The sequence below is a fragment of the Rhinolophus sinicus genome, linkage group LG13, assembly GCF_036562045.2.
Source record: "Rhinolophus sinicus isolate RSC01 linkage group LG13, ASM3656204v1, whole genome shotgun sequence".
Taxonomy (NCBI): Eukaryota; Metazoa; Chordata; class Mammalia; order Chiroptera; family Rhinolophidae; genus Rhinolophus; species Rhinolophus sinicus.
Window position 1 is genome coordinate 4,746,406 of NC_133762.1, and position 15,606 is coordinate 4,762,011.

General features: G+C 41.3%; 1 protein-coding gene across 21 annotated transcripts in view; it reads right to left on the reverse strand.

Moving 5' to 3' along the window:
• Positions 1-15,606, reverse strand: part of MEF2A (myocyte enhancer factor 2A) — a 118,517-nt gene that overhangs the window by 9,219 nt on the left and 93,692 nt on the right. For 8 of the 21 annotated variants that reach the window (XM_074317927.1, XM_074317930.1, XM_074317933.1 and 5 more), the window contains 3 exons: positions 14,016-14,203; positions 3,614-3,637; positions 550-676 (listed from right to left, as the gene is read on the reverse strand). In XM_074317927.1, coding sequence (XP_074174028.1) covers positions 550-676; positions 3,614-3,637; positions 14,016-14,203 — 339 coding nt within the window. The remainder of the gene's footprint in view (positions 1-549; positions 677-3,613; positions 3,638-14,015; positions 14,204-15,606) is intronic. The other 13 variants (XM_074317937.1, XM_074317935.1, XM_074317934.1 and 10 more) reach the window with 3 other exon arrangements.

The following is a 15,606-nucleotide window of genomic DNA, read 5'->3' on the forward strand; positions in this document are numbered from 1 at the left end:
AGCACCCCCCAAAGTGGTGCCCTGAAATCTAAGCTTCGGTGATCTCTATTACAATCCACGTAGAAGAATCACAAATGAGCCAATTCCCCGCATGGCAATGGTGATTTCACTATTTCCTGCTTTCCTTCTACCCTTGAAGCTTTCGGTGTTTGGCTCAGCTGGTGAGAAAGTGGAACCACACGCACGTCACCCGTCCTCGGCCAGCCCAGGATTCTCCCCGCAGCCCCATTGGTGGCTAAAAGCACCCCGCAATCACTGCAGTGTTCTAAACGTCCCCAATGTACCCCCGAAGTGGGTATTTTAAAATGAAATGTCTGAAGAAACACGAATGAAAGCTCCTCTCAGAGGCGAGTGACTGGCTCTGAGGAAAAACAAGAAAGGTCCTGGAGTTTTTTTCCCCCCACGGCCAGATGTGATTTTTGGTACACCTAAACGTGACTCTAAGAAACAAGACGATTTACGTCAATGAATGTACTTTGGAAAACAATCACAAAAGCACGTGTGACCGCGGAACAGAGGCAGAACCCACGGAAGACGAGAGCGGCTCACCAGTGTTGTAGGCGGTGGGCATGGCCGAGTACACGAGCCCCTGCGGAGGCAAGCTGGGGGTCGTCACCGAGACCACGGGGGTGGCGAGAGGCTGAGTGGCTTGAGAACTGCTTATCCTTTGGGTGTTCTGTGAGAGCAGAGAAAGGGACAAGGGTTATTCTGCGCGTATTTACAGGCAGACTCAAGATTTAAAAATAACATGCGATTAAATAAAAGGGGTCTGGTTCACAGTGCGATGATGTGAATGTCACTATTTCCTGAAGCAGCGATGGTGGGAAAACCTTAATACTAACGGGAATAACTTGAATTTTCAGGGGCGACTTGACGTTAGTTACTCCTTTTCCCTTGTCTTTCCATCGTTACTGAAGTCAGAGCTACGTCCTTAGCACAGCACCTCGCTGCTGAGTGGTCCCACTTCTGCGCTGGCGTGAGGACGCGCCGCCACCGCAGACGCCGCCAGGTGGCTGTGAGCAGAGGGCGTACAGGTTGGCGTCCCCGAGGCAGCAGAGGGCCGCGCGCACAGGGCTCAGGTTGCAGCTGCGCACGCGACCCGGTCTCGGTCACGGCGCCCCGCAGGGCAGCTTGTCTGCGGTCCTCCCAGTGACCCTGCAGCTGCGTCTACCTGTGCACTTACTGAGGACTGTTTGGGGGGACGGGGTTACAGATTCCCGCACACCCGCCCCACACGTGCAGCCTCTTCGTGCTGAACTGCGCCCACCCACTGACCTAGTTTTTAACTGCAGGTTCAGACACATTCAGTTGTCCAACTGCTGAAAGGGGCCCCGGCTGGGGACTTTGGAAGAAAGTACTTCTGATGGGCTGTGAATGGAGTCCTATTAAATGCTTGCTGACTGACTCCATCCACACAGGATCCTACCTACACTGGGAGTGGATTCATGAAATCAGCTACTAAAAACGAAGTCATCTCAGGAAGACCACTGTCCTCTGTGTGTTGGGCATGACAGCAGCCTCTAGCCGTGCTGGCTGAGGGGACGCTGTCTGAGGCCCAGACACACTCCACGTCCCACGCCGTCAGTACCCAGGAGGCCCACGCACAAGTCCAGCGTCATCTGTGTCTACATGAAGCCGTTACAGCCCGACAGCTGACGCCTGGGGCTCTAAGCCGTATCAAGGAAAGTGTAACTCAGATTATAAACACTCAGAATGGGATTCGCTTTTCTCTGCCACCACTTTCAAAGGGTCAAAGGAAGGCCTTTGGCGAGAACTGGATACTTGACCGTTGATCATTTCATAAGGATCCAGCCCTTGGTTTCTTTCTTTTTAGTTTGTAATTTCTATACAGTCTTAAGTTACAGGATGTTAGAAAGACCACTAAGTATGTGCTTCTATTGCCCAGGTTTTCATCCTGGGTTCACCACTTCATAAGCACTGCGAACGTCCTTTCACATCTCCCAACCTCTTCGTTTGCCAAGAAAGGGAGACAGTGAGCTTGGTGCCGCCTGCCTTGCGGTCCTGCTGAGGGTCGTGCGGTAACACACGGGCATGCTTTGGTGACTGAAGTACCGCACCAAGGAGAGACGGCACCAACAAGCCCTCTGGCCCAAGATTTCTACACAACTGGTGAGAGAAGGATAAATACTCTTATTCCTTACGGCCGTAGCTGCTCCCCTGGAGCTGCCGGGAAGTCACATTGTTCTGGCATCGCCAGGCTTCTAACGGAATCTCTGCGGCCTGGCCTGGCTCTCCGGAGAGTTTTTAGTGGAGGCTCCAGGGCGCCTGCCCTTCCTCAGAGCCATCCATGATTCTATTCAAGAGCTCAGACCCATCTGAACTTTCTAAATTCTAAGAGTGTGTCTGGCATTGTTTCCTAACAGTAAGTGACTTCCGGAACCACTAGAGGGCAGCATATTGCTGGGTAATTCACCAGGAAGCACTCATGACAACTTCTTACGGGTAAATAGTGAGGTCTACTGCAAGCTGAATTATTTTATCTCCAATTATAAACTTCCATTTGGTAGTCATTACTGTCTCACTAAGTATTTTCCCAAAAGAGAGTCCAAATCCACACGATATAATCCAACGCCACAATGACAGGTGACTAGTGTATTTCAGTTAATCAGTACAAAACCACCACAAACCGTGCTCACAAAGTTAAAGCACAATCTCTTATTTTAAGGACAGAACACAGACAACCTTGTTTTGAAAAAGAAAAAAAAAATGTGCAAAACACACTAGCATGCACATATACATAATAATAAAATGTAAATAAAACCAACAGGTGCCTTTCCCCCATGCTTTCATGCAATCTGAACCCTTGTCCATGCTAAAAATGAAACTTTTTCAAGTTGTTATTCCCTTTAAAGTCATCTAATTAGTGGGTGACTTTGAATTCGTGTGATCACTTCTGTGAGGTTTGGGTTTTAGTTCCCAAAGAAGAAAGAGGTCAACTGAAGGTTTTTAGTCAAATTCACTTTCTAGAAGAAAAGCAAATAGAAATCACTTGGGGAAAAAAGGTAATGACAGGTACTTTTACGAATGGTATCTCTTCTGATAGAAAAAAAGTAAATTTGTGTATGTTCCACTTGAGACGTTCCTTTTAGTACACAGGGAAGCCCTTTGTGCCTCAGATCATCTCATGCAGGATGAAATCTTTCCAACTCTGAAAAAGGTGACCTCACCAAAAATGATGTAATCTTTTTGAAAGAAAGAGAAATAACACAAGACCATGTGTTACAATCTGAGGAACTTTGAAGGTGAAGTCATTTTCTAAAAATATGATGATAATTTGGGGAACTATATAAGGTATTTTGTATCTTTCCTTAAAAAAAAAAATCTTTAACAAGTGGCAGCTATTGTTTTTGGAGGCTCTATTCCAGTGTTGCCTCCAACAAATAAAATGGATCAAGATATACAGTTATAACTAGAAAAGCTCGATGCTGTGTTACCAGTAGGTTGAGTTGTTCAAAGTGTTTGGACGGTGTTGAGTAACAAGTGATAAAATCTGTGTAACACAGGCAACAACCCTGGTTAGACAGAAACATTTAAGAGAGCTAGTACTTTCTGCATCTCTGTTAACTCCCTTCAAGCAGAAGCCCACACTCACCAGCTCCAACTCCTCTTCCTCCGACTGCACTCAGCACATGAGAAGGATAAGACAGTTAAAGGCTGTTGGCACTTGAAAATCAAGTATTTCTTTAGAAAAACATGTTATTTGGATACTTGCAGTTGCTGGAAAGTCTAAAGAGATAATTATGTACGCAACGAATACAAATATCAATTCTTTACTGTCTCTGGACCTGCAGTGGGTTTTAAAAGACTGGCAAGATTCATTTACATTTTTTAGGGCCAGGATTTAAAGACACACCGACCTGTGCTTGGTCTGCTGCTATGCTGGCCGTACCTACACGCAGCCATGCTAGGTGACAACATTTAACGGAGGGGCAGGGGGGTCCTGCCGCAACAACAGTTGTATCTGGAACCCTGAGAACACTACCTCTGGACTTGTATCTTCAGCCTACCACCCCTCCCCCACCTGGGCGCACACGTCCATTTATCTCCTACTAGATTCTGTGCCCCTTGGGGGACAGAACTTATTTACTTATTTCGTATTTTATTTCCCACAGTAGCTAGCACGGTGTCAGGAAACAAGACCTCAAACATCTGTTAATAAGTATAATAGTTTTAAACAGATTTGTACATTTTTATCATTTGCAAATATAATTTTCACATGAATAAAATAATTTCAATGGAGAAAAACCACCTATATGAAGAAAATGAGACTGGAGAAGTGATACAGTAATCACATCCAGAAAAGAGATGAACGGAACATATTTACTCTTTTTCACTTAAACATCTGGAAAATATTCACATGCTAGAATGATGTACTAACTAGTTTTTTCTTATTTTACTTAAATAACTCATGCTTCTTTGTCTATCTGTGAAAGGGGTCTATATAAGCATCACGGATACATGAAGCCCCAATCTGAAAGCAGCTTTATCTGCAAACAAATGGTGTAAAATAGGAGGCAGACTGGTTATTTACTCTGAAAAACAATCGCTTGGCCTACAACTGCTGTTTCAAGTGTGGAGAAAATGCTCTTCCATATTGTTTTGTTATAGAATCTTTACATCTCCAACTATAAGATATGAATCAAAATATGGGTATGCATGTGTGTGTGTGTGTAGTCTTCACTGTAACCTACAGGGATAAGGGTGTAAATAGTTTACAGGGTCCATTTTGAGTACTCCATGGAGATGCTTCACGATCCCTTCTTCAAAAGAGATCAGAGACAAGTTGCTAAATGCCTACATGTAGTTTGTCCTTAAGCTTTGCCATTTACTAAATTCTTATAAATATATTTCTGGGCCTTAAATCAAACTTTCTGTAGTTTTTATATCTGAAATATGGTGGCAGGTGTGCTACACCCAGTTTCTGAAAGGTCAGCCAAATGACTATTGTAAATGCCATTTCTTCTCAGCAGTTTTTCTTTTTTTTAAATATATTTCTTTGTTCTGTATGTATGTATTTTTAACTTTGTGTTCTGAGACAATTTCAGATTTAGAGAGCAATTGCAAAGAGAGTATGCCATCACACATTTCACCCAGCTTCCCCCAAAGTTACCATCCCAAAGAAACATGACACCATTGTCATCTAACTAATGAAATAACACAATAGTAACTAAAGCCACACACTTTTGCTTAGATGTCACCAGCTTGTCACCAATGTCCTGTTTCTGATCCAGGATCAGATCCTGAATCCCAAAAGCCTTTAGCTGTCATGTGTCCTTAGTCTTCTCTGGTCTGTGACACTTCCCTCAGTCTTTCCTTGTTTTTCATGACCTTGACAACTTTTGAAGAACTAGTCAGATATCTTGTAGAATGTCCCTCCATTTGGGTGCCTGGCAGTTCCTCATAGTTAGAGAGCACGGATTTTTGGAACAATACCACAGAGGTGGTGACCTTCTTTGTGCATCATATCTATTCCCAGTGACGTTGACCTTGAGCTTCTGGCTAAGGTGGTGCCTTCCAGAACTCTCCACAGTAAACTCACTCCTTTCCCCTTAGTCATCAACAATTACCTGGGGGCAGACATTGTAAGGCTATGCAAAAATCCTGCTTCTCCTTCAACTTTCGCTCCCGGATTTTAGCGTTCGTCCGCTGACCTTGCCTCTGTACTGTGATACTATGGCAGTGACTGGCTGTTTCTCTTATTCTTTCTACGTGTATTAATGAGAATTCTCCTCTAAGGAAAAGGTGTCCCTTCTCCCTTTATTTATTCATCCATTTACTTATATCATTAACAAACCCCGTATTTTGTATTCCTTGGGTTATCATGGAACTCTGTTATTTATTTTGTTGCTTAAATTGTTCCTGTTTTGGCCCCTGAGAGCTCTCCGGAGAGGCTGGTTACCAGGTGCCCTTTTGAGGTGCACGTCCTGTCCTCTAGCACTTCTGGCGCACCTTCTTGTTCCCCACCCCAGCTCTACAATCAATCACTTCTCCAAGGAGCCCGGATTCCCTTCAGTGGAGAACGGAGCTTTGAGATGAACACCTGAGCGTGCTGTGCGTGGTGTGCTCGGCCACCAGCTGTCATTGTTTTAAGGCGCCCTCAGCAGACAGAGCTGCGGAATACGACGTACACTAATTCATGTGTCCACGCACCTATACGTCTGTATCTGTCGGTGTAGGCTTAAAAAAGTAAGTTCACACTGAAACCTCCAACTACAACCCAGAAATTCTGGCCTTCCCAACTCCCATCCACCTTGCCTATTTGTAACTTTTTCCTCCAACGACGAGAAACATGGCTTTCTTTATCTACTTGTTAGAGAGAAATAGAGAAACTGACCATCTTAAGTATAGTGATCTTATCTCATACAACTTTTCTTGGTCCTTAACCTTACAATATCCAGTCAAAACAGTGCCCAAAGTCATGCGTACTTAGACCAGCCCCATCCTTCCTCACTCCCTTCAGCATCGCGTCACTCATTTGTAATACGGTTACACGCATGTGTCATGGTCTGCATTCCATCTTGGGTTCCCCTGGAATCCTGTTTTTGGTTTTTCTTTTTTAACTGCATCTAGTAAAAAGCACTCTTTGTATCGTACAGTTTTGTGGGCTCTCACGAATCCAGCAACACAGTATTACAGAATAGCGCTATCACCTCAAACCTCCCACCCTTACCACCCTCTGTAGTCAACTCCTCCCCCTGCCTGGCAACCACTGATATGTTTTGTATTTTCCCGAATGAAATAGAAATGGAATCACATACTATGTAGTCTTTGGGGTCTGGCGTCCTTCACTTAGCAAAATTCATTTAAGGTTCATGTCTAGTCAATAGTTCGTCCCTTTACACTATGGCTGAGCAGCGTCCCTTTGCGTGGATGTACCCGTTCATTTAGTGGGAGGACATCTGGCTTGTTTTCAGTTTGAGGCGATTATGAAAAACACAGGCTTCTGTATAAGCATGGTTTCGGTTCACTTGGGTAAATCGGAGTGGGGTTGTTGGGTTTCTGACAAGTATATATTTCACTTTATAAGAAGTTGCTGAACTGTTTCTCAAAGCAGCGGCACCATTTTGCATTCCAAGCAGGAATGTACGAGAGTTCTTATCGTCTCTGCATCCTCACCAGAATTTTGAGTTTTCAGTTTCTGTTTCTGTACTTTTAGTCATTCTACTAGGTGTAGCTGTATCATTACGGACACAAATCCTTTACTGAGTAGGTGATTTGCAAATATTTTCTCCTAATCTGTGGGTTGTCTTTTTATTTCTTGAATAAGGCCTTTTCACAAAGTTAAATAAATTTTGATTAATACGAATATATCCTTTTTTTCTATATAGGGCATGCTTTTGGTGGTGTATGGTTTTCCCCAGTGTTTTCTTCTAGAAGTTTCAGTTTCCTGTTTCACATTTGGGTGTGTGATACATTCGGAGTTAACTTTTGTAGAAGGTATGCGTTACATGAGGAGGTTCTATTTTTGCACATGGATCTTGGATTGTTCCAATACCATTAGTCACACGACTATCCTTTCTCCATAGAATTGCTTTACTACTTTTGTCAAAAACCAGCTGAATGTATCTGTTGTGTAGGTGTATTGTCTGGGCTCTCCATTTTGTCCATTGATCTCTGTGCCCATCTTTTTGCCAATGCCACACATTCTTGGTTACTGTCGCTTTATCAGAGGTCTTGAAACCAGGTAGCATGCATCCTATTTTGTTCTTTTTCAAAATTGTTTTGATTATTGTAGCTCCTTTGCCTTCCCACATATATTTTAGAATTGGCTTGTTGGTAGCTACAAAAAAAAATTAGCTGCGATTTTGACTGGGGTTATGTTTAATCTGTAGATCAATTTAGAAATAAATGACATCTTGACAATACTGACTCTTTAAATCCATTAACATATACAGGGTGCCAAAAAAATGTATACACATTTTCAGAAAGGGAAAAACTGTAATACTCAATATATACTGATAGCAAAAGATGAATACAAGTCATGCGTATACATTTTTTTGGCACCCCGGGTATGTATCTCTTCATTTAGGTCTTTGATTTCTTTCCACAGTGTTTTGTAGTTTTAACATGCAAATAATGCACATATTTTGTTAAAGTTACACCTAGCTATTTCTTTTCTTTCTTTCATTTTTGGTACTAATCAAATAGCTTTAAATTTCAAATTCCCATTGTTCACTGCTGATATAAGAATATAACCTTGTTAAACTCACTGGTTGGTCCCAGGAGTTTTCGTTTTCCTTTTTTTTGGGGGGGTAGTGTCTTTATGCTTTTCTACATAGATAATTATGTTTTCTGTGAAGAGAGCTGGTTTAATTATTTTCCTTGCCAACATCTATGCATTCTATTTATTTTTTTCTCGCCTTACTGTTCTGGCTAGGACTTCCAGTACAATGCTGAATATAAATGGTGAGCTTAAACAGGATTGCCTAATTTCTAATATTAGTAAAAGACTGAATGCTATCCCCTTAAGTACTTTAGTTGTAGGATGTTTATAGATGCTATTCAGTTAAAGAAGTTCCCTGCTTTTCCTAGTTTTCTGAAAGTTTTTTTTTTTATCATGAATAAATGTTAAATTTTTTTAACATGATGAAATATATTGAACAAATTTAAAATCAGTCTTGCATTCCTGGGATGAAACCCACTTGATCTTGATATGTCATCCTTTTTATATATTGACAAACTTATTTATTAGTATTCTGCTGAGGATTTTATGTCTGTAGTTCATGAGGAAGGTCTGGCTTGAAGTTTCCTTGAAACGCCTTATTCTGGTTTTGTATTAGGGTAATGCTGACCTAGTGAAATGAGTTGAGAGGCGTTTCCTCTTCATCTATTTTTCTGAAAGAGATTATGTAAAGTTGGCACCATTTCTTCTTAAATGTTTGGTAGAACTTGCCAGTGAAACCATCTAGGTCTTGTGTCTTCTTTTTTAGAAGGCTGTAAACTAGGAATTCAATTTCTTTAATAGGTAGTTTACTATTCTGGCTATTTCTTCCTCAGTGAGTTTGATTATTCTTTGGCAGTTTGTATCTTGCAAGGAATTTGCCCATAACATCTAAACTATCAAATCTACTGAAATAGGGTTGTGTGTAGTATTCCCTAATTATCTGTTAGTGTCTAGGGTTATGTAACCTCTTTCCTTCTTGATACTGATAACCCTTCTTTTTTTCTTTGGTCAACTTGGCTAGAAGTCCAGCAATTTTATTGATCTTTTCAAGAATATTCTTTTGGTTTGACTGCTTTTCTCAACTGTTTTTCAGTTTTAAATTTCATTAATTTCTGCTCTTTTTTCTTTTCTTCTGGTTGCTTTGGGTTAAATTTGCTCTTCTTTCTCGGGTTTCTGAAGGTAAACGCTTACTGACTGGGGACTTTTTTCTAATATAAATATTAATGCTATAAATTTCTCTCTAACTACTACTCTAACAGGTCCCCAAAGTTCTCATAATGTTATATATGTGTGTTTCACAATTTCCCTTACGATTTCCTCTTTGACCCCTTATTTATAAGTGTTACGTAATTTCTAAGTATATGAAGAGTTTCCTGTTGTCTTTGTGTTACTGATTTCGTTATGGCCAGAGACTCTAATCTGATGATTTCAACTCTCTGGGATTTGCTGGGCTTATTTGATGGCACAGGATATGGCCTGCCTAGGTGAACGTTCCACAAGCTTTTGAGAAGATTGTCCGGATGTTGTGCAGTGAGAAGTGCTCTGTAAACGTCTCTTAGGGCAGCTCATCTAGACCCTCACCGATTTCTCTGCCTACTTGTTCTATCATGACTGAGAGAGGAGTGCTGAAGTTTCCAGCTATGGTTGTGGATTTTTGTATTCCAGCTTCTAGTCCTAGCAGCTTTTGCTTTATGAAGGTCTGCTGTTAGGTATATATCCAGTAAAGGTACTTATTTCTTGGAAAATGGACCATATAATGTCCTTCTCTATCCTTAATCTACATCATCTGAACCTAATATGGCTCCTAGCTTTCGTTTGGTTCATGTTTGCATAGTGTATTTTTCTCCATGCATGTCTAAAGTGGAGTTTCTGCAGACAGGTACAGTATGATCTTCCTTTTTTAACCAATCTGACATTCTGTCTCTTAACTGATGTTAATGACCACATTCAGTGTGGCTACTTGTGTGGTTGGATTCAAATCTACAATCTTGCTAGTTACGTTTTATTTGTTCCATCTGTTGTTTGTCTTTTTTCTCCCATTTCTTGGGCCATTGGAGCATTTGTTTATAATTCCATTTTATCTCCTCTATTGACTTTTTATACCTCTTTTTAATTTTCTTTCTGTAGTTGCATTAGGCTTTACAATCTACATCTTTAGTTAATTAGAGTTCACCTTCAAATATATACATTACGTCATGTATAGAATAAGGACCCACAGTAGTATAGTTCCAATTCCCCCCGTTGCTTGTTGTCACACATTTTTACATGAGCTATAAACATAAAATTCATTGCCACTATTTTTGCTTTAGAAAGCCAGCTATCTTTTGGAGCAATTAAAAGAGGGAATATGCCCACATCTTGGTTTCTAACACCATCCGCCAGTAAAAGGAACCAAGGTTCCTTGGCAAGATTCCTGATTCTAGGACTTGGGCAGGAAATACACAAGGTGAGCCTGGACAATTTTGTAGTGACTGCAAAATAAAAAACTAATTCCCACCCCCACCCACCAAGAAACACTCCACAAGAATGAAAGGCGCACAGGAACCAATTGAATAGTCCCAATAGCTAAAGCTGGAACAAGCTGAGCAGCAGAATCAACTACATTGGTAGAATTATAAATTAATAGAATTCAGTAGCATTATAACGCAAAGTATAAAATAATCATTTATATTAAATAATCATTTATGTTAATATAAATAAATAAATGAGAACAGATAAATCACCTATGCAGAAGAACTCCAAATAAATGATGCAGATAATCTGCCCTCAAGAAGGTGGCCTGTGTGGGCCTCACATGTGGCTTCCTTCTAGAAGACAGTATCTAGAAGTATCTGGAAGTATCTAGAAGGTACTTCCTTCTAGAGGACACTATCGACGGGGGTGAGGAGGGGGTAACTTTACAGTGAAAAACCCATGAAACACTACATCAGCAAGGTGACCGAGGCTAACTAACATTGGTAGTGACTGTCCTGTTGACAGTATGTACCCTTTTTATGATGTGATCAAAATGGCACTTGAGTTCTGCGGCCTTCCTCCCCCAAACCAATGACCTCAATCTAAGCATGAGAAAAACATGAGATGAATCCCAACTGAGGAACATCTGCAGAATCCCTTACCAGTCCTCCTTAAAATGTCAAGGTCATTAAAGCAAGGAGAGCCTTAGATACTATCACAGCCAAGAGGCGCCTAAGGAGACACGACTACTAAGTGTCAGGTGGTCTCCTGGGTTGGATCCTAGAACAGAAAAAGACAGGAGGGTGAGAGCTTAGGCTGCCGGAATCAACTACGGACTGGAGTTAATAATCACATATCACTCTGGGTCCATTCGCTGTACCGAATGTGCCATACTAATGGAAGAGAGGGGGAGATTGAGTGCGAGGCATATGGGAATTCCCTGTACTATCTTTGTGATCTTTATATAAATTTAAAACTGTTCTAACATGAAAAGTTTATAAACCGCAGAGGAAAATCAACTTTATCTTCATTTATTCCATTTCCATTGTTCTTTCTTTGTATAGATACAAGTTTTTGCTGGTATATTTCTTCTGCCAAAGGACTTCTTTTAAGCATTCTTGTGGAGCTGGTCCACTGGTAATAAGTGTGCACCATTTTTGTTTGAGAAAAGGTTTTACTTTTATTTTTGAAAGATATTTCTGCTAGGTATAGAGTTCTAGGTTAAGAGTTTTGTTTTTATTTCAGCACTTCTGTAACAACTCCTCTTCTGTGGTTTGCATAGTTTCTGAAGAGAAGGATGGTACAAAGTCTTATCTTTGTTCTTCTATATGTTGTTTTCTTTTCTCTGGCTTCAAGATTTTTCCTCTTTGTCTCCTGCTCTTAGCAGTCTGAGCGAGTGTATGAGAGAGAGAGAAAGAGTTAGGGGTAGTATTTATCCTGCTTGGTGGTGTTGGTTATTATTTCTTCCAGCATGTCGTCTGCTCTGGTCTCTCTCTCTTTGGAATTCCAATTCCAACCATGTTAAACCATGATCAAGTCCCACAGCTCTCGGAGGCTTTGTTCTGTTTTGTTTCTTTCTCTTCGTATTTCAGTTGGGATAATTCCGACTGCCCTCATGGGCTATAGGTCTTTCCTCCTGCTAGGCCTTTAGTGCAGGGTTTGAGCTTGCCTTTCTCTTAGTATATCAGCATCGCCCTGAAATTCCTGAGGGGAATAGGAGTGTTGTTTGTTTGTTTGTTTGCTTGCTTGTTTCCACAGAGAGCCTTCTCGTCTCAGTTTGAAGCTTCTTAGTTTGAAGCTTCCGTTGCGCTGCCTCAGGAGACACCCTTCTCAGCCATCCTGCCACATTCCTGCACCATGGGCTGAGATAGCTCTCCTTTCCCATTCCCCACATCCACTGGGATTTCACCAGTGCCCTACGTGTGACACTTCTGCTGTGTCTCTCACAGACTAAGACTGTTCCATAGGAGAGAAAGGGGAGACGGAGACACTTCCTGCCCTTACTGCAGTGGCAGCTCTCCCTTCTCCCAGTTTCCACCAGAGAGGAGACTTTCTCAGGAGATTCCCAATCTTTCCTGGGAGCACCCAGTGAGGTGCATGGAGAAAAAGTCTGCAGGAGAACCCAGGCTCCCCCTATATCGTGGCCACCAGCAATTCAATCCACCAGTCACCCCGGCTTAACTCCGACTGCTCCGTCCGTGTTCAGATGTCTGTCCTCTCCCCAGAGTCTGGGCCAGTCAGCTGCCCTGAAAACTCAGCAGTACCATGTGCTCAAGGGCAGCTGGGAACATTGTGCTTGTCCAGCTCTTTTCATTGTAAGGCTGGGAGTGACACAGTTTCCAGCTTCCTGTATCTCCAAAGGAAAACAGTACTTCTTCGTTTTTTGACTTAAAGAGTTTTGGTTCTGGCTCTCTCTTCTACTACCCTGGACCAGTACTAACCTCTCCCTCAGTTTCCTCATCTCTACCTAGCCAAGATTGGTTTTTGGGTAAATGAGACATTGCATATAAAGATGTCTGGGAATCTACGAGGCATTATACAAATGTAGACTTATTACCTAAAGCCTGACAGCATCACTGTCACGTAGCAAAAAATCAAACCAAATGGCAAGGTTAGCAGCAGCGTAGTAGAAAGAACACCTGGCATTACACATTGCATGTTAGTCAAACAGTTGCTAAATTAAGAATGGTTTGAAAATTTGCATATATTACTCTAATTTTTTTCTACAAGAGACTAAAGGGTATAATTATATGCCACTTCACAGACACAGGTTTCAAAAGTAACTGAGGCTGGAACTATAAAGACACTGTCTAGGGCTGTGGCGGGGAGACCTGTATTCTTTACAAGTTAAATGGGAAGATTATATGAGAAGGAAGAAACAAAAAAAAAATCATTTGGCAAATAACTCAGGTTTGTATGCATTCTTCCCTATTCTACAGTAGTTCTCTTTGGTATGTAGAATTTTCTAACAAATAGTTCAGTGTTTCTCGCACAGAGAAGCACATGCAAAATTTACTGCAAGTATGCCAAGTACAGAGGAAAAATACTTAAGGCAGGTTTAAATGATCAGTTTGGGGATGAAATCTCGAAGCAGAGATGTCAGCCTGGTAAAATTAAAATTAAGCATAACAACCTCTCCATATTTAATTTTAATTTTAAATAGACATGAAGCAGATTTATTTCCTGTTTCTCTATAATCTGAGTCCTGTGTATTTTAAAATATACTTGTGTCTTCAAGTGCTCATTTCAAATAGAAATATTCATTAGGAAAAGGTCTAGAGTGGATGGACGTACAGAATGTTCCGAAGGAAAATAAGACTGACTCTGTATAACACACACGTTTGAAAGGATGCAAGTGAAGAAAGCGTTACTGTACCAGCGGCGGCATCATGCCCTTGCTCGCAGGAGGGATGACAACGCGGAGATCCGGCTTTCGACTGTTTATTCCAAGGTTGCCACCACCTGGAGGAGGAGGAGACTTTGTCGGCATAACTTTGCCTAAACTATTTGCACCAGTCGTTCCAATCAAATTTGGAGAAGCTCTTGAGTTTACGAATCCATTCCCTGGAAAAAAGAAGTATCACTCATTCACATGAAAAGAATCCTTCCAACACTTTGGTATGAATATGAGGCATGTCTCCCCCAGTTCCAGTTTCAAATGAATTTTACAACAAAACTCATTAGTAGCTACCCATGGACCTTTGAATGTTTTAAAAAGAAAGAAAGTCAACCAAAGTCTGAACTGTCTATGAGGCTTAAGACTAACGCCACTTGTTTCCAGCCTTACTGCCGGGACCTGCTGAGACAGTCCTTAAAATACAAGATGCATTCCTAACAGGGCATATCCTACTGGGACCCAGGATAATGGAGGTGTTGTAAGAAAATGCCTGAGACCAGCCCGTGCATTCATTCTCGTGGTTTGGATGGGGCTGGCTCCACTCCAATCAATCACCCTTGCCCCAGACTGGCTTGGTGACAGGCATTTGACTCAGGTCCAGGCCAATGAGTGTACAGCTCCCTCACACAGTGATGGGATCCAGGAATGTCCCATCAGAAGCTAGGTAAAGAAGTCGTTACATGTGGGGAGGGAGGCCCCACACTCCTCCAAATGTGACTGAGGAAGTGCTTTATTCTCAAGCCATGTGAGAATCAGAAGAAAGCCAGAATGAGGGGAAAGCTGATAGAGAAAGGAGAACTGTGAGGAAATCAGGTAAAAGCCCAGCCTACCACGCCTGTAGTCCGTACCACTTCTGGGTCTTTTCAGTTACGTACAAGTCAGGAAATACCCTATAATATTCAGGCTGAATTCAGAGGGTTTTCCGTTAGTTGCAACTGATAGCATCCTAGTAAAAACAGTTACTATTCACTAGCTTACAGATCAATGGCAGACATAATGTCACAGATTTTTAAAGAGTCAAGTAACAAGTAAACAGAATTATAAAATATTCATTTCCAAAACAGAGGCTACTATGCTATTTCACTTTCTAAGTAAATCACAAATTAAGCAGGGAAGAATAGAAAATAAAGTTAACTATATATATTTAAAATATTTTGTGAAATTTCAATTACTAAATCCAAGATACAATATTAACTGCCCATAAAAAATACAGCGTAAGTCACTCCATATTTTTTTTAAATAAATGATCAACTTTATAATAAAATACAGTAGCGAAGTTTACCATGTGTACAGTATACTTTTAGCAATAGACTTAGTGCCATGAGACATACAATTATTCTATTTTGAATCACCCCTGCTATCTGTCTACTTTGCTACAGTGCACAGATGTTAATTTAAGAGCAGTGGATAAAAGAAAACATTTAGTGGCTTAACAATTCCATTCCTAGTGTTTATGACAAAGCTGACCAAGAACAAAATATTCAGAACAGTGAAGCAGAAATTCCTAGAGGGCTATATGGGCCTCTTGAATTCTCTGGGAGGGCCTCAGTGTTCACACAATACAGCAACC